At 39.0% G+C, this 15,864-nt stretch overlaps 3 protein-coding genes across 3 annotated transcripts; 1 reads left to right on the top strand and 2 right to left on the bottom strand.

Moving 5' to 3' along the window:
• Positions 1-729: 729 nt before the first annotated feature.
• LOC119120537 (retinaldehyde-binding protein 1-like) lies at positions 730-4,245 on the bottom strand. Its single transcript, XM_037247509.1, has 8 exons — positions 4,143-4,245; positions 3,960-3,998; positions 3,369-3,497; positions 3,103-3,307; positions 1,917-2,095; positions 1,693-1,851; positions 1,511-1,621; positions 730-1,427 (listed from the first exon to the last, which is right to left on the bottom strand). Exons 2-8 carry the CDS (start codon positions 3,966-3,968, stop codon positions 1,281-1,283), a joined length of 939 nt encoding a protein of 312 aa, XP_037103404.1. The 5' UTR covers positions 3,969-3,998; positions 4,143-4,245; the 3' UTR covers positions 730-1,280.
• A 3,282-nt stretch (positions 4,246-7,527) lies between these two features.
• On the bottom strand, positions 7,528-11,116 carry slc39a1 (solute carrier family 39 member 1). The gene is made up of 4 exons (XM_037248214.1): positions 10,805-11,116; positions 10,029-10,153; positions 9,476-9,796; positions 7,528-8,441 (listed from the first exon to the last, which is right to left on the bottom strand). The coding sequence occupies exons 1-4, from the start codon at positions 10,917-10,919 to the stop codon at positions 8,088-8,090; spliced, it is 915 nt and encodes a 304-aa protein (XP_037104109.1). The 5' UTR covers positions 10,920-11,116; the 3' UTR covers positions 7,528-8,087.
• Positions 11,117-11,671: 555 nt separating this feature from the next.
• On the top strand, positions 11,672-13,368 carry tmem208 (transmembrane protein 208). Its single transcript, XM_037248212.1, has 6 exons — positions 11,672-11,861; positions 12,111-12,206; positions 12,300-12,359; positions 12,453-12,589; positions 12,715-12,799; positions 12,893-13,368. Exons 1-6 carry the CDS (start codon positions 11,856-11,858, stop codon positions 13,028-13,030), a joined length of 522 nt encoding a protein of 173 aa, XP_037104107.1. The 5' UTR covers positions 11,672-11,855; the 3' UTR covers positions 13,031-13,368.
• The last annotated feature ends 2,496 nt before the right edge of the window (positions 13,369-15,864 follow it).

Raw genomic sequence — 15,864 nt, 5'->3', positions numbered from 1 at the left:
CCAATCATTATCATCTCAACCAGCGAGAGGCCAATGGTTGATTTGTTTCCAATTCAGTCATCATGAATGAGATTGATTTTTTTTTTTTTGCCTCTTCTAACTTAACAGATCTTTATTTTTTGTGAATAATTCTTGTTTCCTGAATACCTTTTTGTGTGTTGATGAGTGAGACATGCGTAGGCCTACGTTGTCTTATAATCATGACAAAAAACCAAAACGATTGACTTTAAATAATGAAAGCGTTTAATGAATATTTGGAAAATTTATTTATTTTGAAATCTTCATTAACCCATGGATGGGGCAAAACTAAAGGCAATAAGCAACCAAACGAAATTAATGAAGATCAGTGTAATGTAAATAAGGTGGTTGGCTTGTAACGTTATGTACCATGTTGTAAAAGAAAATGTATTTATAAGTGCCCAGTGCATCTAAAATATGTTTTTCGCCTATACTTTTTGGCATTTTGGGCTCATTCTTATCGAGGGGTACACACATGTTTGGAGTCAACCTTTTTTGGCATGTGGTTGAGAGCCCACATTAAAAATGAGCCACAGTAAATATGCAGCTTTAATTTTGGTTTTGTAGTTGTTTATGCTGAAATGCCATAAAAGGATGCAAAGGTGACAAAAAAGGTGCACACGTTATTTTCTCATGTTGGACACTGGGGTATTTTTTATTTTCTTGTTTTCTTTTTCAAGAGTCTTTATAAAAGGAGTTATGATAAAAATAAATTTTGTCTGACAAAAGCACATTTTCTGTTGTTGATTTTTTTCCCTCCCAAAAAATACGTTTCAGAAGCTGCGCGAGACTGTTCTGAGTCTAATATCAACATGAACGTGTTTGTAATTCCCTGACAAATTATATTACAGCCACAAAAAATGAAAATAAAAATTTCATATGGTTAGAAATCCACTGCAGAGCACAGAGGCAGACTATATTTAAGACCATACAGATTAACTTATAACTTTATAACATGTCACTCTTTAGGTTGTCCTGCATTGTAACTGTTTTCTGATAGCATTCATCTGACAGGTTTGTAGGCACATATTCTGCCAGTTTTAAAGGAAACTACCAAACGCACCACCTCCAAAATATTAACTGCACATCCCAAAATCTAAACATCCATTTTAATTATCACCTTAAGCCACCTTCTGCTAAATCTAAATACCTATGTGCTCAGCACTTCCTTACCGATTAAAAAGAAAAAAAAATTGTCCTGTAGCTTCACAACAGGGTGCCTGTCTGATCATCGATGGTCCAAGACGAAGGACCTTCCTCCTTCAGAGAGCTGTGTCCTCTGAGCCAAAGAGCCTGGCGGCGATGGCCTGGCAGTCCGCCACGTAAGCTTTGCCATCAAAATCTGCAGGCAGGATGTCGGCATCAAATTCTTTCAAGTAGTTATCCAGCTCGTCCCCGTGGACAAACACCTGAGGTGTAAGAAATGAATCCTAATCATACTAGAAGTGATGTGGAAGAAGAGAAGTGCTTCACCCCGCCCCTCTCCCCATACCCTCTCCAGCAGCTTGCTCTTCATGAAAGGCTTGACCATGTTGTATGTAGTGGTGAAGTACCATGGCTGGTGGATGACGTGGACCGCCTTGAAACGAGCCGGGAACGAATCCTGCATAACCAACAAAACGACACTAGAAAAAACACTCATGCACGTGTTGATTGGCAGAATATCTGAGCGACCTGAAGCATGTCCACCATCTTCTTGAGCTCAGCAGGCTTAATTCCTGAGGCGTGCTGCATGGTGAAGCCCTTGAAATTCTCGATCAGGACAAAACCATTGATCTGGGTCTCTTCATTCTCAAGCAACTTCTCCAGGATCACGCAGTACGCTCTTAAAATCTGACACACACAAAAGACTGATGTTTAGTATTTCTTCTTCGTGACATCCAAGATGTTTTGCCCACCTCATCAAAGGTGATCTCCTCCAGGTCCCAGTTCTCAATGTTGAAGAGCAGGACTGCATGACCATACTTGTCCCTGCTGGGCAGAACCACAGGGTAGCCCGCCTCAATGGTGCTGCGGACCGCCTCGGGCGTCAGGTTCTCAAACAACTCGGGGTACTCCTTCCTGAAACGCACGTAACCTACAAACGACATTACATTATCTTCATCAATGACGCCACTGTTTCATAGCACGTGCACCACGTGGCCTTTTTCAAGCAAGAGACGCCAATTAACATGTTTGATTTTCACTTACAATCCTCAGTAAGTTCTCAGAAAAATAGTTTGCATTTAATTTGCATACAAATGTTTTCTCTCATCATACATGGGGGAGAAATTTAATTTTTTCTACTCATGTTGATGTGGATGTATGTGTACTTTGGTTATTGTCATGCTCCTGCTATGTTAAGAAATCAAGTCAGTTGTATGTATACAACAGCAATGCTCGACACACCTCACTCAACGTACTCATATGGAACAAGGTTATCATAATTATTTAAAACAAAATACCTCAAACTAAAATTGAAAAAAACATTTCAATTGAAAAAAAAACACTTCGGGTGTGTTTCTTCCTAAAACAAAACAATTTGGATATTGTGTTTGAAATGACATATTAAACTGTCATTTGGTATATTTATGTTTTAAAGTTCTGACACAATCCAGACAATTATAAATATTTACAAAAGGGTCAATTGTGATTTTTTTCCACTTTTTGCAGGAGGGCTTGGTTGCTACTGAGATATTAATTAAAAAAAAAAAAACTTATCGTAAATCCCTATATTTTTATTTTTACTGTTTCAATCTGCCTTTTTTTTTTTTTTAAATAAATAAAGTTATAGGGGGGAAAGTATTGTAATGTAAAACTGACCAGTACCACCAGTGTAACTCATGGTGCGCTACTGTGAATTTCCCATCGGTACACGATGAGTTCATACGTTAAATAATCTTGCTGTCCCAGTTGGACACAAAGGAGGTCTTTGTCAGGGGCTCATCAGAGCCTCCAATTAACAAACACATGGCTCCCTTTTTTCTATGATGGACAGTGTTCCTGCTAAACCGGAGCACAAAAAAAAGAGGCCTCCCCATCAATTACTGAAGTTATCAGTAAATATTTCTGGAATGTGAAGAGATGAAAAATGAAGACAATTACCCTTCATGAGTTCATGGGCCCTGACAACATCAAACTTGCGGGCTCGGAGGAAGCGCAGGAGCAGAGCGTCGGGTTTATCGCCGAGACGCTCCAGCACCAATTTGGCCAAGTCATCTCCTTCGGCTGCCCTCTCCTTCATCATACCTCGCAGGTCCTTGAGGGACAGTGCCCGCCTCTCCTCTGTCTCATTCAGCTCATCCTTAGCCTGCAGAGTGGGCACCATATCTCCAGTCATGGGCTCATTGTCATATCCAACGCCATGTTACCTTTTGTATAGTGTGGCCCGGCATTTTGTGACATGGCCCAAACACAGGCCCGTGATCCTTCACTGTCAGATGCTCCAGCTTGGATCTCATGGCCTGCTCGTCCTCTGACACCACACGGAAAGATCCAGTCTGCGTGAAAGGAATAAGAGCTTACACTACATTTTTTCACAAATTGTAAAATTGAAAAATATGCCATTGAAAGAAAATGTGCTGTTTGTTTTGTTTGGGAAAGAAATGTTCTTTTTGTGTAGTCAGTGTATAGAGACCTGGCAACCCAGCAATATGCTATCAGGCATGCAGAGGACACAAACATCAATTTCTTAATACAAATAATAACTCGACTCAACTTGAATCTTGAATTGTAATAGCAAGTCAGGGTGCACAGAACATATTATTTTTGGATTTGACTTTCTCTTTAATTGTCGGGGCTACTTGTGAGCCGACAGGGACCCCGAGCAATGCACACCCACTGAGTGACTGGTTAAGCTGCCTCACATGATCATAGAAAAAGGACTTGTAAAGCCAAGACTTTAAAAGAGGAACAATTGAGTGACACAAGTTAAATATCTCACACTAAATTATTTCACTTACCGAAGCCATGTTTGCTTGCAGTATCTGACGGCAGCGTCACTGTGGAGGATGATGACAAATGTTTTAGTTATGTTCAGTTCTCACATACCGCTAGAAGAGATCATTATATATTGGAAAATAATTGACTATATCTATATCGCAAAGGTTTGCACAAAGACCTAATGGAGAAAATATCAGTCTTACCTTCAGCAGGTGGAATGTGATTTGAGGGGAGTGTGGAAGAGAAGACCACTAGAGGAAAGTGGACCAGAAGGGGAGGCGGCATCACTTAGTTGCCACCAACCAATTGGCTAATTTGCATAATGGGAAATGAAGGTGGAGCTTGAATGACCCTGTGGGAGGGAGAAAAACAATACAATTAATATTTTAACATATAGTTCTACAGCATATCATATTCCGTACAGTATAACATTAAGATTATTGCCACTGTCTACATATCAACAGTTAGTATACAATATAATTATAAATAGTTTCTAATGATGTTATATCGGTGTAGTGCACTTTTTTATCCCCATCTCTTACTTATTTAATGATTAAATATATTTCTGTGATGATTGGCTGTGTGACATTGTCTGCTTCTCCGTTTCATTTAAGATGCCAAATAAGATTCCTTGTTCCATAAAGAGCAACAGCAACTTGAAAACAAATGAAAGAAATTCCACTCTCATCAATGTCAATGGAACTATGAGTGAAATATTTCATGGTTTATATTTGTTAGATACTTTGCTAACATACAGCTGACAAAATCCTCAAATCTAGTATCTTGACAAAATTGGAATTTACATTAAAAAAATAATGTTGTAAACATAAGAGTAAATTAGGTTATTATCCAATTTGTACTGCATAACATTTGAAGTTTTCTTTTTTAATTGAATGATTTTACTTTTCGTCAATATTATATCAACACAGGAAACAGGAAATCAATTTCCTCGATTGATTTGTGTTTAATATTTTTTTTCCTACACTCTAGAGTCTTTTATCCTAATTGATCCAGACAGTTAAGGTCATATTAGAGTGTTGTTGCCATTGTGTGGCACAGCGCGTGACATGAAATGTGGGGTTTGATCTCAAAATTATGTTGAGACTGTGGGAAGGGACCGCACTCGACATCATGCTGCACATTCCTCTGTGTACATTCCTTTGGAGGGAACCACTTTTTATTTTTGCACACCACACATAAGTCATGAGCAAACTACCTCATACATCTATGGCTATTTAATAATTTGATTACAATAATTATTGTCAACAGAAAGGACAAAAACAGTCATTGTGTTTAAATGAACTGACGTATCCGTCAGAAAATATTTTCAAGTGATAAGAAATGGATAATAATGAGTCAGTCCATCATTTTAGAACTTCTGGATCCTCTCTGACACTAGTATGAATTCACGAGAGTGTCTACAATTTGGCAGGCATGTGAGCGTTGCTTTCATGGAAACAACGTGACTGTCCTGAGATGTGAGAGAGAGAGCAGCTTAATGAGCTGTTTGAAGAGTTCATCTCAATGCTCTACTGGCTCCCTCATTCACACTGAGGCCTCTGTGCTGGCCGACTTACTGCATGCACTCTGTGCTATTGTTCGTCAACTCCATATCTCATTAGCAGATTCTCATGAATAAGCCCCCTTTCACCTTGAAGAAAAAAATGGGTTAGCAATTTCTTTAACATCAGGAAAGAGTGTTGATGTTATGCCATTTTGCAAAGCATATGTGATGAGTACAAAACCCGCAGCTCCAATAAATTCAGGATTTTGCATAAAACATAAACAAAAGCGGCAGTGTGTGTGTGTTGAGTGTGTGTCTTCTACCATTCCTCAAATTTCCCAGCCTTGTGTTGCCAATCACTGCTTTTGTGGAAATCGAATGAGAAAAAATTGTGTGGGCGATGCAGACATTGATCATATAGATTCGAACTGATTTAATGGGTGTCCAAACTAAGGCCCGGAACAAATTTTATAAATGGAATAGAATATGGCATGCACTTCAACTTTCAACCGCAGGGCACACAGAGAGGAACAACCATCCGCGCTCGCACCTACGTGCAATTTGGAGACCTCAATCAGCCTACCATGTTTTTGGGATGTGGGAGGAAACTAAAGTGCCCAGAGAAAACCCACGCAGGCACGGGGAGAACATGCAAACGCCACACTGGGAGGGCTGGACCGAAAATTAAACCCGCAACCTCTGAAATGTGAGGCAGGCGTGCTAACCAGTGCACCACCGTGCCCCCCGCATAAAATGTATTATTAGAATAAATTCAGATATAAAACATACCAGCAAGTATTCCTAAAAAATATTATTTTAGTGCATGGAAATAAACATTAAAAGCATTTTAATAGTTTACATACTTTTTGTAATGAGGTGAAACACTAACGGTGCTTTTAATCCACTTGCATTGTAGTACATAAAAAGATCCAGTAGATGGGAGTATGTTATCATCAACGATCATGCATTGGTCGTTGTATTACTAAGGATAAACGTTTTTGCACAATTATATTCAATTGCTTTCAGCAACAAATATTTGTCTCGGATCCGATAAAACTGATCCCACAGACCAGATAACCAATATTGTTACAAATACTTATTTATCCATTTACGAGTTCATAATACTTTGTATAAATAAACCACAAATTCAACAATGCTGTTTGCATAGGGTGTAGCAAGTAGTTATAGTTATGGCTTCCATCGGCTGTTGATGAAACCATATGTTTAATTGTCTCATCGTATTATTGTAAATACACATCAAATTGACTAGTTTTGAAATTACTAAAAGTCAAGGATAAAAAGTAAATGGAGGGCGCTTACATAGTGTTTTATCCACTGTACGGTGCCCAATAATTCAAGTTACTGTGAAAAGAGTTACGAAAAATCTTTACACGATGGTACGGAATTTAGCAAGGTGATTCTGATCATAGAAGTTGACACATGATTTGCTTTCACGGGCCACATAAAATGATGTGGCCAGCCAGCTCTGAGCCCCCCGGCCTTGAGTTTGACGCCCTTGTGCTTTAAACAATAGTGTTGAACATTTCATTTATAATAGGGAACAGGACTTTATGGTTAAATGGAGAACTGACCCCTGTGCTTTACGCAATCATGTTTAACATTTCACCTCAGTTGTAAGAGGGAACAGGACTTTCAAGTCCCAGTGTTGGAACAAACCCTGTCAGTTGTGGGATAATCATAGATCAACGCTAAGTGGGATATTTCTTATCATGATATCTAGACAGAAACCTGTTATGTGTGAATTTATTGGATCATAAAAAGCATTAATTTATTTTGCCTCTCATAATTTTTTGGTTCATTTTAGTTCAGTACATACAAGCTTTCTCAGATATCAACGTTTTATTTAAAAAAAAAGTTTTAAAAAAATCTCTGTTTTTTCTTGATTACATTTTCATTTTGGGTTTTAATACACAATGCATCAGGAAGAGTGCCTACTTTTAAGCAAGCTCACAAAATCTCATTATGGATCATACAAGCAACAAAATATTACTGAGATCAAAAATGGGTTAAAGGCAGTGTCATAAAATGTCAGTACAAATCAAATGTCATGAGGTCAGTGATAGGCTACTAGAAGCAAAAAAAAAAAACCAAAGGAAAAATAACTTTAAAATTAATTATGTACGTATGTATACACGTTTGGAGGCACTTGTAAGGAAGCAATTATCATTTCAATCAAATGAACCAAAAGTAAATGGACACAAACGTAGTTGCTAATAATGTGACTCAATTGGATAAAACACAATGTGTGATACACACGGTAAACATCTTCAGTGGTTTCTTCAAGTTCAACTTGTTTGCCAGTGACATGTGAAAGTTTAGATGTGCTCTGTTTACTCTTGACTAGCATGGTTATTAATCAAGACCTGTTCTTAAGTAAAACAACGTATACTTATAAATCAATCATGAATTATTTTAAGAAGTAGACAGAAAGGTCTAAAAAAAAAAAAAATAAAATCAAGCAATGTTAATTTGTTCCTTTAAAAAATGCACTGGTGGACATGAAAAGTCAAGGACCTACAATACTGTCATAAGGTGAGGAAAAAATGTTATCTCCATGCTCAGAACAGAGATGACGTCAAACACAAAGTCAAAATCTTGACCTTGCACCCCGACCGGCTTCGTTTCAGCCCACGAACGTGAGAGCGGCCATGACGGCGAATCCCAGCAGGATGAAGAGCACCTTGAGCAGCTGCTTCCCGGGGGAGTTGAGCTCATGCGGGAGGATCTCGAGGAAGGTGATGTAGACAAAGGTCCCCGCCGCGAGGCCCTCCAGAACGGATTGGATGAGCGCGCCGGCCGCCAGCTGGGCCTCGATCACGCTGATGCCGATGGCGATGCCCAAAGGCGACATGATGGCGAACACGACGATGTAAGCGGCAACCCATGCGGGACGAACTGCGCTCTGGACCAGCTTCACTGACAGGCTGAACACGATGATGCTCTTGTGGACCAGTATGGCGATGCAGATTTCCAACACCTGGAGGATGAAATATTTGTTTTTTTATTCATTTTATTAGACTGATTGGGTTTGCTATTCTTCCTGTGGATAGTTGTATTTTGTCTTTAATCCATTTTTTTTTTTAATCATTGTAAATACACATCAGGAATATCGCCCGATATGAAATATTGTGATAAAAATTCACAGCTGTATCGCCGAGCCCTATTTGACAACTTTATAGTGTCATGCTAATCAGTTAACAAAAATTTAACCTGTATTTTTTCCCCACTTCAATTTATTTTAAACCAACAATGAAAGTCAGGAAGATATCTGTTTGGTAATGAATTACAAATGAATTAACCTCAGAGAGAGTTGTTTGTGTTCTGTATTGAACTTAAATGATCTATTGCAGAGTGACTGTTATGTCTTTTATCAGAAATAAACTTAAGGTCTTCCTTCAAAATGATCTATATATCAAAAGTCGGAGTAGTGTCGGTTACTTAGTATCGTTATCAGTGATTTCTCAAAAGACATCACTCCCCAATGTATACAAGGGTATGCTGAACAGTCACTTATTTCATGAGACATGGCTTCTCCCTCAAAATGGGCTGATGTAGCCAAAACAAGAAACATGATATGATGAAAAGTCATACCATGGAAGTGTTTGAAACTGCACAAAGCCACTCTTTCAAACATATTTCTACTTATGAGCCTACAATGAAACCTATAGCTGAACAGTCCTGAAGCGAAAGAATTTTGAGGCTGCACAGAGGGTCCTATATGACCACATGACGCAAGATTACTTTCTTGCCAAAGCATTTGACCAGAAGCTGAAAATGTACTCACTAGCCACAATTTATGATACACAAAAGCGGTATCAAATTTGATAGCTGTGAATACCGTGCAATACAGCACTGGCACTCCAGATGCACTGAACAGTAGAACTGATCAAGACTAGTCAAGACTCTGCAAAAGTGCAATTAAACAATCGGAGAAAACCTTGCTTAATATTCAGTATCATCTGCAACCTTGAGATAATTCAATGTCAGAAAATGTCATTCCTCTTTAATTACCTTCGAATCAGTATCCTGCAGGCCGATAGCAAGCCCCTCGAACACGGAGTGGAGTGACAACGAGAGGAAGAGCATAAAGGAGCGAAAAGGCGAGTGGGCCTGAAAGTCCACATGGACATGGTGGCCGCTGCTCTCCAGATCCGGACTCACGGAGGAGGTGTGGACATGGGCGTGGCTGTGGCCATTCCTGTTGTCCTGTATAAGCGGGACTCTCTCATTCCCAGTCCCACTATTCTCCCGACAGTTCAGAACGATCCTCTCCAACATGAGGACACCGAAGAAGCCGGCAGCGATGATGAACATAGGAAGTGGGAAGTTGACCTGTGAGAGACAATGCGATCAAGCCTTGCCATCACAAAGTTTTGCTCAAGCAAATACGTAGATACTGTTAAAATGAAGTCAATAATATGAAATACATATTCCTGATATGAGAATAACATCACACGCAACCACAATATTATTACAGCTTACTGTCAAGCGCTCTTATGTAGTAAATTTTCTGATCACAAAAGTAATAGGCAGGCAGATTATCCAGCAGGCAGGTTAACTGTACCTCCATTGATGCCAGGGCAGCATTGATGTCCGCCAGGTAATCTGGGATAATATCCAGCAAACATGCTGCCAGAAAGACTCCACCGGCAAAGCAGCTAATCAGACTCAAAACTGTGCGGTGAGTCTCTGAAAATGCAACATTTAAAACAAAAACATCGAAATTCTGAAATCACACATGGTCATGCAATTAATTGATCCCACAATCTTTTTTATGTGTGATTTAATGACAGATTAGACCAACACGTCATAGATTAGTTTTCAGATCCTTCTTATGGTGCTCAGAGAGAAGTAATATTTTCACTTCCATACTCGACTAGTCTAGATGCACTTTGGACAAGTTCACTATGACAACCACCTTTGTTGCATTATGAAAATATACAAACATTTACGATGCCTTTGGGCTACAGCACACGGTCATTGTCAGGTCAGGTGACCCAAACTTTGGGCAGAATGGAGTTTACATTCATGTATAAAAACCACTGCAGCAAACTCAAATTCAGTATTAAAAAAACAAAAGAGTTTTATTCCCTGGGTATTAATCAGCATATTAGACCTACGTAATCGATCATGTACAAGTTGATAAAATCACTGACGAGTCATCTAACACGTGACTCTTCACTGAGTAAAAAATCATTCATACATCCAGCCAGGTCTACCAGAGTCCGCCTTAAAAAAATAGTTTTGATTGTAAATTAAGCCTCCGTTTACCTGTAATTCGGTCAACGTAATTCAAAAATAAAAAGCAAGAAATTCGTCAAGATCAGTAACTGCACTTACCTGTCCCATTTGTGTTTCTGAACCAAGCGACTCTCGCGGGGATGAAGCCGAAAAAAAGAGTTAGAAGTAACAAACCGACCAGAGCGCCTAATTTTACTTGAAGCAAAAAATCCATACTGTGTTAAAAAGTCAGAGAGAGCCTCCCTCCCTACCTGACCTACAATTAAGTTGTGAAACTACATAAGGACTGCTCGTCAAAACAAACACAAATGGACTGTGGATGAGTCTCTGCTTCGACGGTGGCCGACAAAGGTCGAAAAGGAGCCAATAGAAAACAGCCCATGAGGAGAGAGCTGTCCCTGTGCTGAGATACATCCGCCTTTTTGGGTGTGGTAGACCGACCGGCAAAAAAGCACTTTTTGACAGCTTCTCATTTACTTATAAGTAAACTATAACACACACCCGCACGCACGGACTCACGCATCCATTCATTTTCTGAACTGCTTAATCTTCACGAGGGTCGCGTTACACACAAACACTAATTAAAAAAAAATTTTTTTTTAAATAGCACGAGTAATTTTATAATCGGATGGTTAGAATGGCATACAACACTGAGTTTGGTTGGCAGTCGAAATGCTCAGAAAAAATTAAACATTAATAAAAATATAATATAAATAGTAAACAAAAATAATAATAAATTATTTAAAATGTGTATTTTTATGTGCAAAACGCATTAATTAGGACAAACATTTTGGAAAGTAGTGGAAATGCTTTACAAATCACATATCTGTAATAATAAATACTACGTCAAATTAAAAATTCAATTTACGTTCTGTTTGTTCTACTGTACAATGCAATGCTGTAGTTGCAAAACGGCCACCAGAGGGCAGACAACCACCAAATTTCAGTTTTGAAGAACCGGAATGACGTTTATTTCACTCGCCGGAACTGCCGATCTCAGACGGGTCGAACGCTGATGTGTTACAAGAAATAAGGAGTGAATTTTTCTGCGAGTTTTCGATGAGGTAACATACGTATTAAAGTTGGTTCGAGGACAGCGTATTGTAAGGGGACACAGTGGAAGCGTGCACAAGTATCTCTCTGAGAGATAATGGCGGTGAGATTGCACATACTTGCACTTTTTCTTTCACTGACTCAACTGTCCGACTGTGGCGTTATCTGTGCACATTTGGACCATGGATTGATTGACATATCACCACCAGTTTTTATCCAGTGATTTTTGTCATTTAGTTCACAAATGATATTCACTGTTGCAATTTATGTACGTTTTAAACAAATCTAGTCATAGAATAAATGTACAAAGTAACTAAACATTGTATTCAATTCTCTCAATCTCTCTTTACAGCCCAAAGGCAAAGTTGGTACCAAGGGAAAGAAGCAGATTTTCGAGGACAACGAGTCAACTCTCAAGTTCTACACAAGAGTCATTCTGGGAGCTAATGTAAGCAGTAATCTTGCACATGTGTCCATTCATAATTGATTGATGTATTGTTGGTCAATTTTCTAACTCTAAAATAATATTAATTATGCACAGGCCATATATGTTGCTGTAAATCTTTTCATCTTCTACAGTTCATCTACTTTTTGGACATGGGTGAGCATTATGTATATTGATTGATATGCTGTTGGAAATCTTTGGCCAACTATTATTTTAAGTAAATTTTTGGATGTTTCCATTTTCATGCAGCTGCTATTCGCATTTGCGCTAGCTGTGTACGTTGGGAGTTACCGCTCCATGTCCACGATGGCCAAACCGGTGTTTGCTGAGGACGGAAGTCTCTTTGATGGAGGAATAGACTTGAACATGGAACAAGGAATGGCAGAGTCAGTGATCACACCACATTATACCATCAAATATTTCACATTTGTATGTAACTTGAATGAATGCATTCACAAGTTACATCATTAAAATATATATTACATTAAATATCTATTTTTATCTCCACCAGGCACCTGAAGGATGTTATCCTACTCACAGTGTTTGTCCAAGTCCTCAGCTGTATATCTTCATATTTTTGGTACCTGTGGTTGCTGGTAAGAGTTTTCACTTTATTTTTTACTCACGTCCCATGTACATTTGTTCGATTGCTTATTTTAAAGAGACGTAATGTGTGCGTTGTTTGCCAGGCACCGGCACGCGCCGCTCACCTGCTTTGGGTGAACATTCTGGGCCCCTGGTTTTCTGCAACGAGCCAATCGGCACCGGAGGAAGTGAATGAGAAAAGGCAGCGAAGACAAGATCGGCGACAGATGAAAAGATTCTGATGCTGCAGAGCAAAAGAAAGCAGTATTTTTTTATACACAGGATCTATTGTAATCCTAAATTATGACATAGAAGACATTATGTTGTTAAATTAAATGCAAACCTGATCTTGTCATGTCATTTCCATGTCTGTTTTCTTCTTGCGTGCAATCCAGTTTCCTTGCTAAATGTCACCGGTCATGTAAGGGGGCAATGTCCACTTGGCACCTGTACATTTTTATTTTGTGCTGCGCATAAACATCCAACCCATACAAGTAAAATTGAGTTCCATATTATGCTGCAGGGATGTTTTTGTCTTGATTTATTTTATTTTTTATTAAAAAATTGACGATACTCAGCAGTTTGGCTGTCTGTTGATAATGCAACCATGCAGCCATTTTTATTCTATTTCTTCTGCAAGGCTACGTGGCACAGTGAACTAGTGGTTAGCATTTCAGCCTCATAGTTGTCTGGGTATGAATTAGTATTTTTGTGTGATTTCTTTGGGCAATTTGGCTTCCTCTTGCATTTCAGAAATATGCCAATTTAGAGAAGACTCAATTGGTCATTGTTGTGCGCGATGATTTGTCTTTGCTATTGGCTGGAGACCAGTCCAGGGTCTACTTGCCTCTCGCTCAGCTGGGAAAGCAAAATTCAGTCATTGGAATAAAAGATATTATAATCAATTTAAAAATAATGATTTTTTTAAAAAAAAACTTAACATTATGTTGGCTACTTGTAACAAGATTTGCATGGGTAGGAATCATTTTAGGCACAACTCATAAATATAAATGTTTATTTTTACTTTAGTTGATCATTTATGTCTTTGACTAATTATAGACAGTTGACGGATGGCAATAGTTTTGTCTGTTCGAGACATGCCTTGAACCTAAAAAAGACAAATCAAAAGAGTTGATCTGAAACAAGGAAACCAAATCATCAACAGCTCAAGCTGTGACATTGTCGGTGCATGCACTCACGTGTATGCATGTTATTTGAGTGTAGGTGATGACTGCATTCCTAAATTGAGAGTTTGTAACTTTTACGTGTAAACAAAGTGCGTCAATGATTGCACTGTTAATGCAAAGAGAGGGAGTATGCTGGTGAAATTCAGATCCATCTGCAATATAATTACACATTTCTCTTGTAATTACATACGCGGCCGCTTAACTCAACAAACCACTACCTCCTGTTGCAGTCCTTCCACTCAGTTTGAAAGTCAATTGTTGCAAGAAAATAAAAATACCAACAAAAATCAAAGCTTGAGTTAATCCATTCAAACAAGCTCATTTTAGCTAAGGTCATTCTTTTCCGGAAACTTTTCCAGGATAGCTTGCTTTTGCTTTGTCTGTGTCCTGCCCTGTGGTCCAATGCTGTCTCTATTATAGGGTTGTAAACAAAGTAACCAAAATGAGAGCAGCACTGCATCCAGTTGTCAGGGCCAATCCCACATGTGGCTTGTGAGAGGGACCAGGTTTCAGTGTAATTTAGCACTGGGTTTCCTCACACGCATGTTTGCCCAACCCCCACAAAATCACCAATATATAAATATAGTATGTGTGTGTGTGCAAAACATTGAGGCTTATTTGATATTTCAACCCCACTCTTCCACGAAGCCGGTCTTACTAGGTTCAATATCGTAAGTAATACTTTCAATAAAACGTACACACAAATTTATGTTCGTCCACCCACTTTCCATTTCATGCTGTTGGAGTGAAACACGGAGTGAGATGGATCCCGAGATAATTTACAGCATATGAGAGTCCTTCTTGGCCGCTGTTTGAAGTTGGAGAGAAGAGCAAAGGGAGAGCGTCTCATGCGCCATGGATGGCTGTAAAAAGGGTTTCTCCTGACAAGATGAAATAAGGGAGTTGAAAAAAGCATTCCATTTACAAAGCTTGCCTTAGATTCTTTGCATGCACCTTTTTCAAAATGGCCTCAACTGTTGCAGTTGATTCAAGATGAACAAGAACGTACAATGACCAGCCACAACAAATATTGTACCAAGGTAATACGACTTCATTTCAATTGATACGAACGGCTAATGGGATATGTTTATTGGTCTTCCGTATATAAGGTGAAATAAAGCTGGACTGGGACCAGTTGATGTTTTTGTCTGGTAGAACCTAAAAGAAAGTGACCTTCACATTTGAGATCCTTTTAACCTGGCACACCAGACGTAACAGGAAATTGAGGGGGCATTGGGCACTGCTGGAGCTTTTGACCTTTGAACTGCAGCCATCCTTGACTTTGAAGTCAGGGGAGAGAATCACAAGCAATTACAAGTTGTGCTGAGTGTGTTGCCTTCAACATTTCGCCCCCTCTATGTAAACAGAATCAGAGCTGAGAGTATGTTTGGCAATGTGTGGGTGCTGGCTCCTTCAATTTCATCAAGCCCTACTTCATTTTGACCGTGTTTTCACTCTGAAACACATTGACCCCAACAGTCTTCATGGAATTTGAACAATAATACTTTGTGTAACATCAAACCAAAATTTACTTCCCCAGTTTAATCTGATCATCTGATGATGATTCCTCCTGTGTCCATTTTGGCAGCGCGCACAGTTTTCACATTGTCTCCTTAAAAGGAAGCTGTGGTCAAACTACTGAAAATGCAAAAATAAAAAGGCAAAAAAGCAAGACTTGCACCTGCTCAGCATATTTGGGAAGTTATTGATGTTAAGTTGCCATAGTAACTCTGTTTGGCAACATCACCCCCGCCCCTACCATTAAATTCCCTTGTTCAAGATTCAAGATTCAAGATTCAAGAGTTTTTATTCGCCATGTTTGAGCGTGCCAAACAAGGAATTTGACTTCGGTAAAACACACCCTCTGTTCAACATATAGGTGACTAACA

This window comes from Syngnathus acus, chromosome 3 (assembly GCF_901709675.1).
Source record: "Syngnathus acus chromosome 3, fSynAcu1.2, whole genome shotgun sequence".
In the NCBI taxonomy this organism is placed as follows: Eukaryota; Metazoa; Chordata; class Actinopteri; order Syngnathiformes; family Syngnathidae; genus Syngnathus; species Syngnathus acus.
The sequence above is the reverse complement of the archived record's forward strand: the minus strand, read 5'-3'. Positions and strand labels throughout refer to the sequence as shown.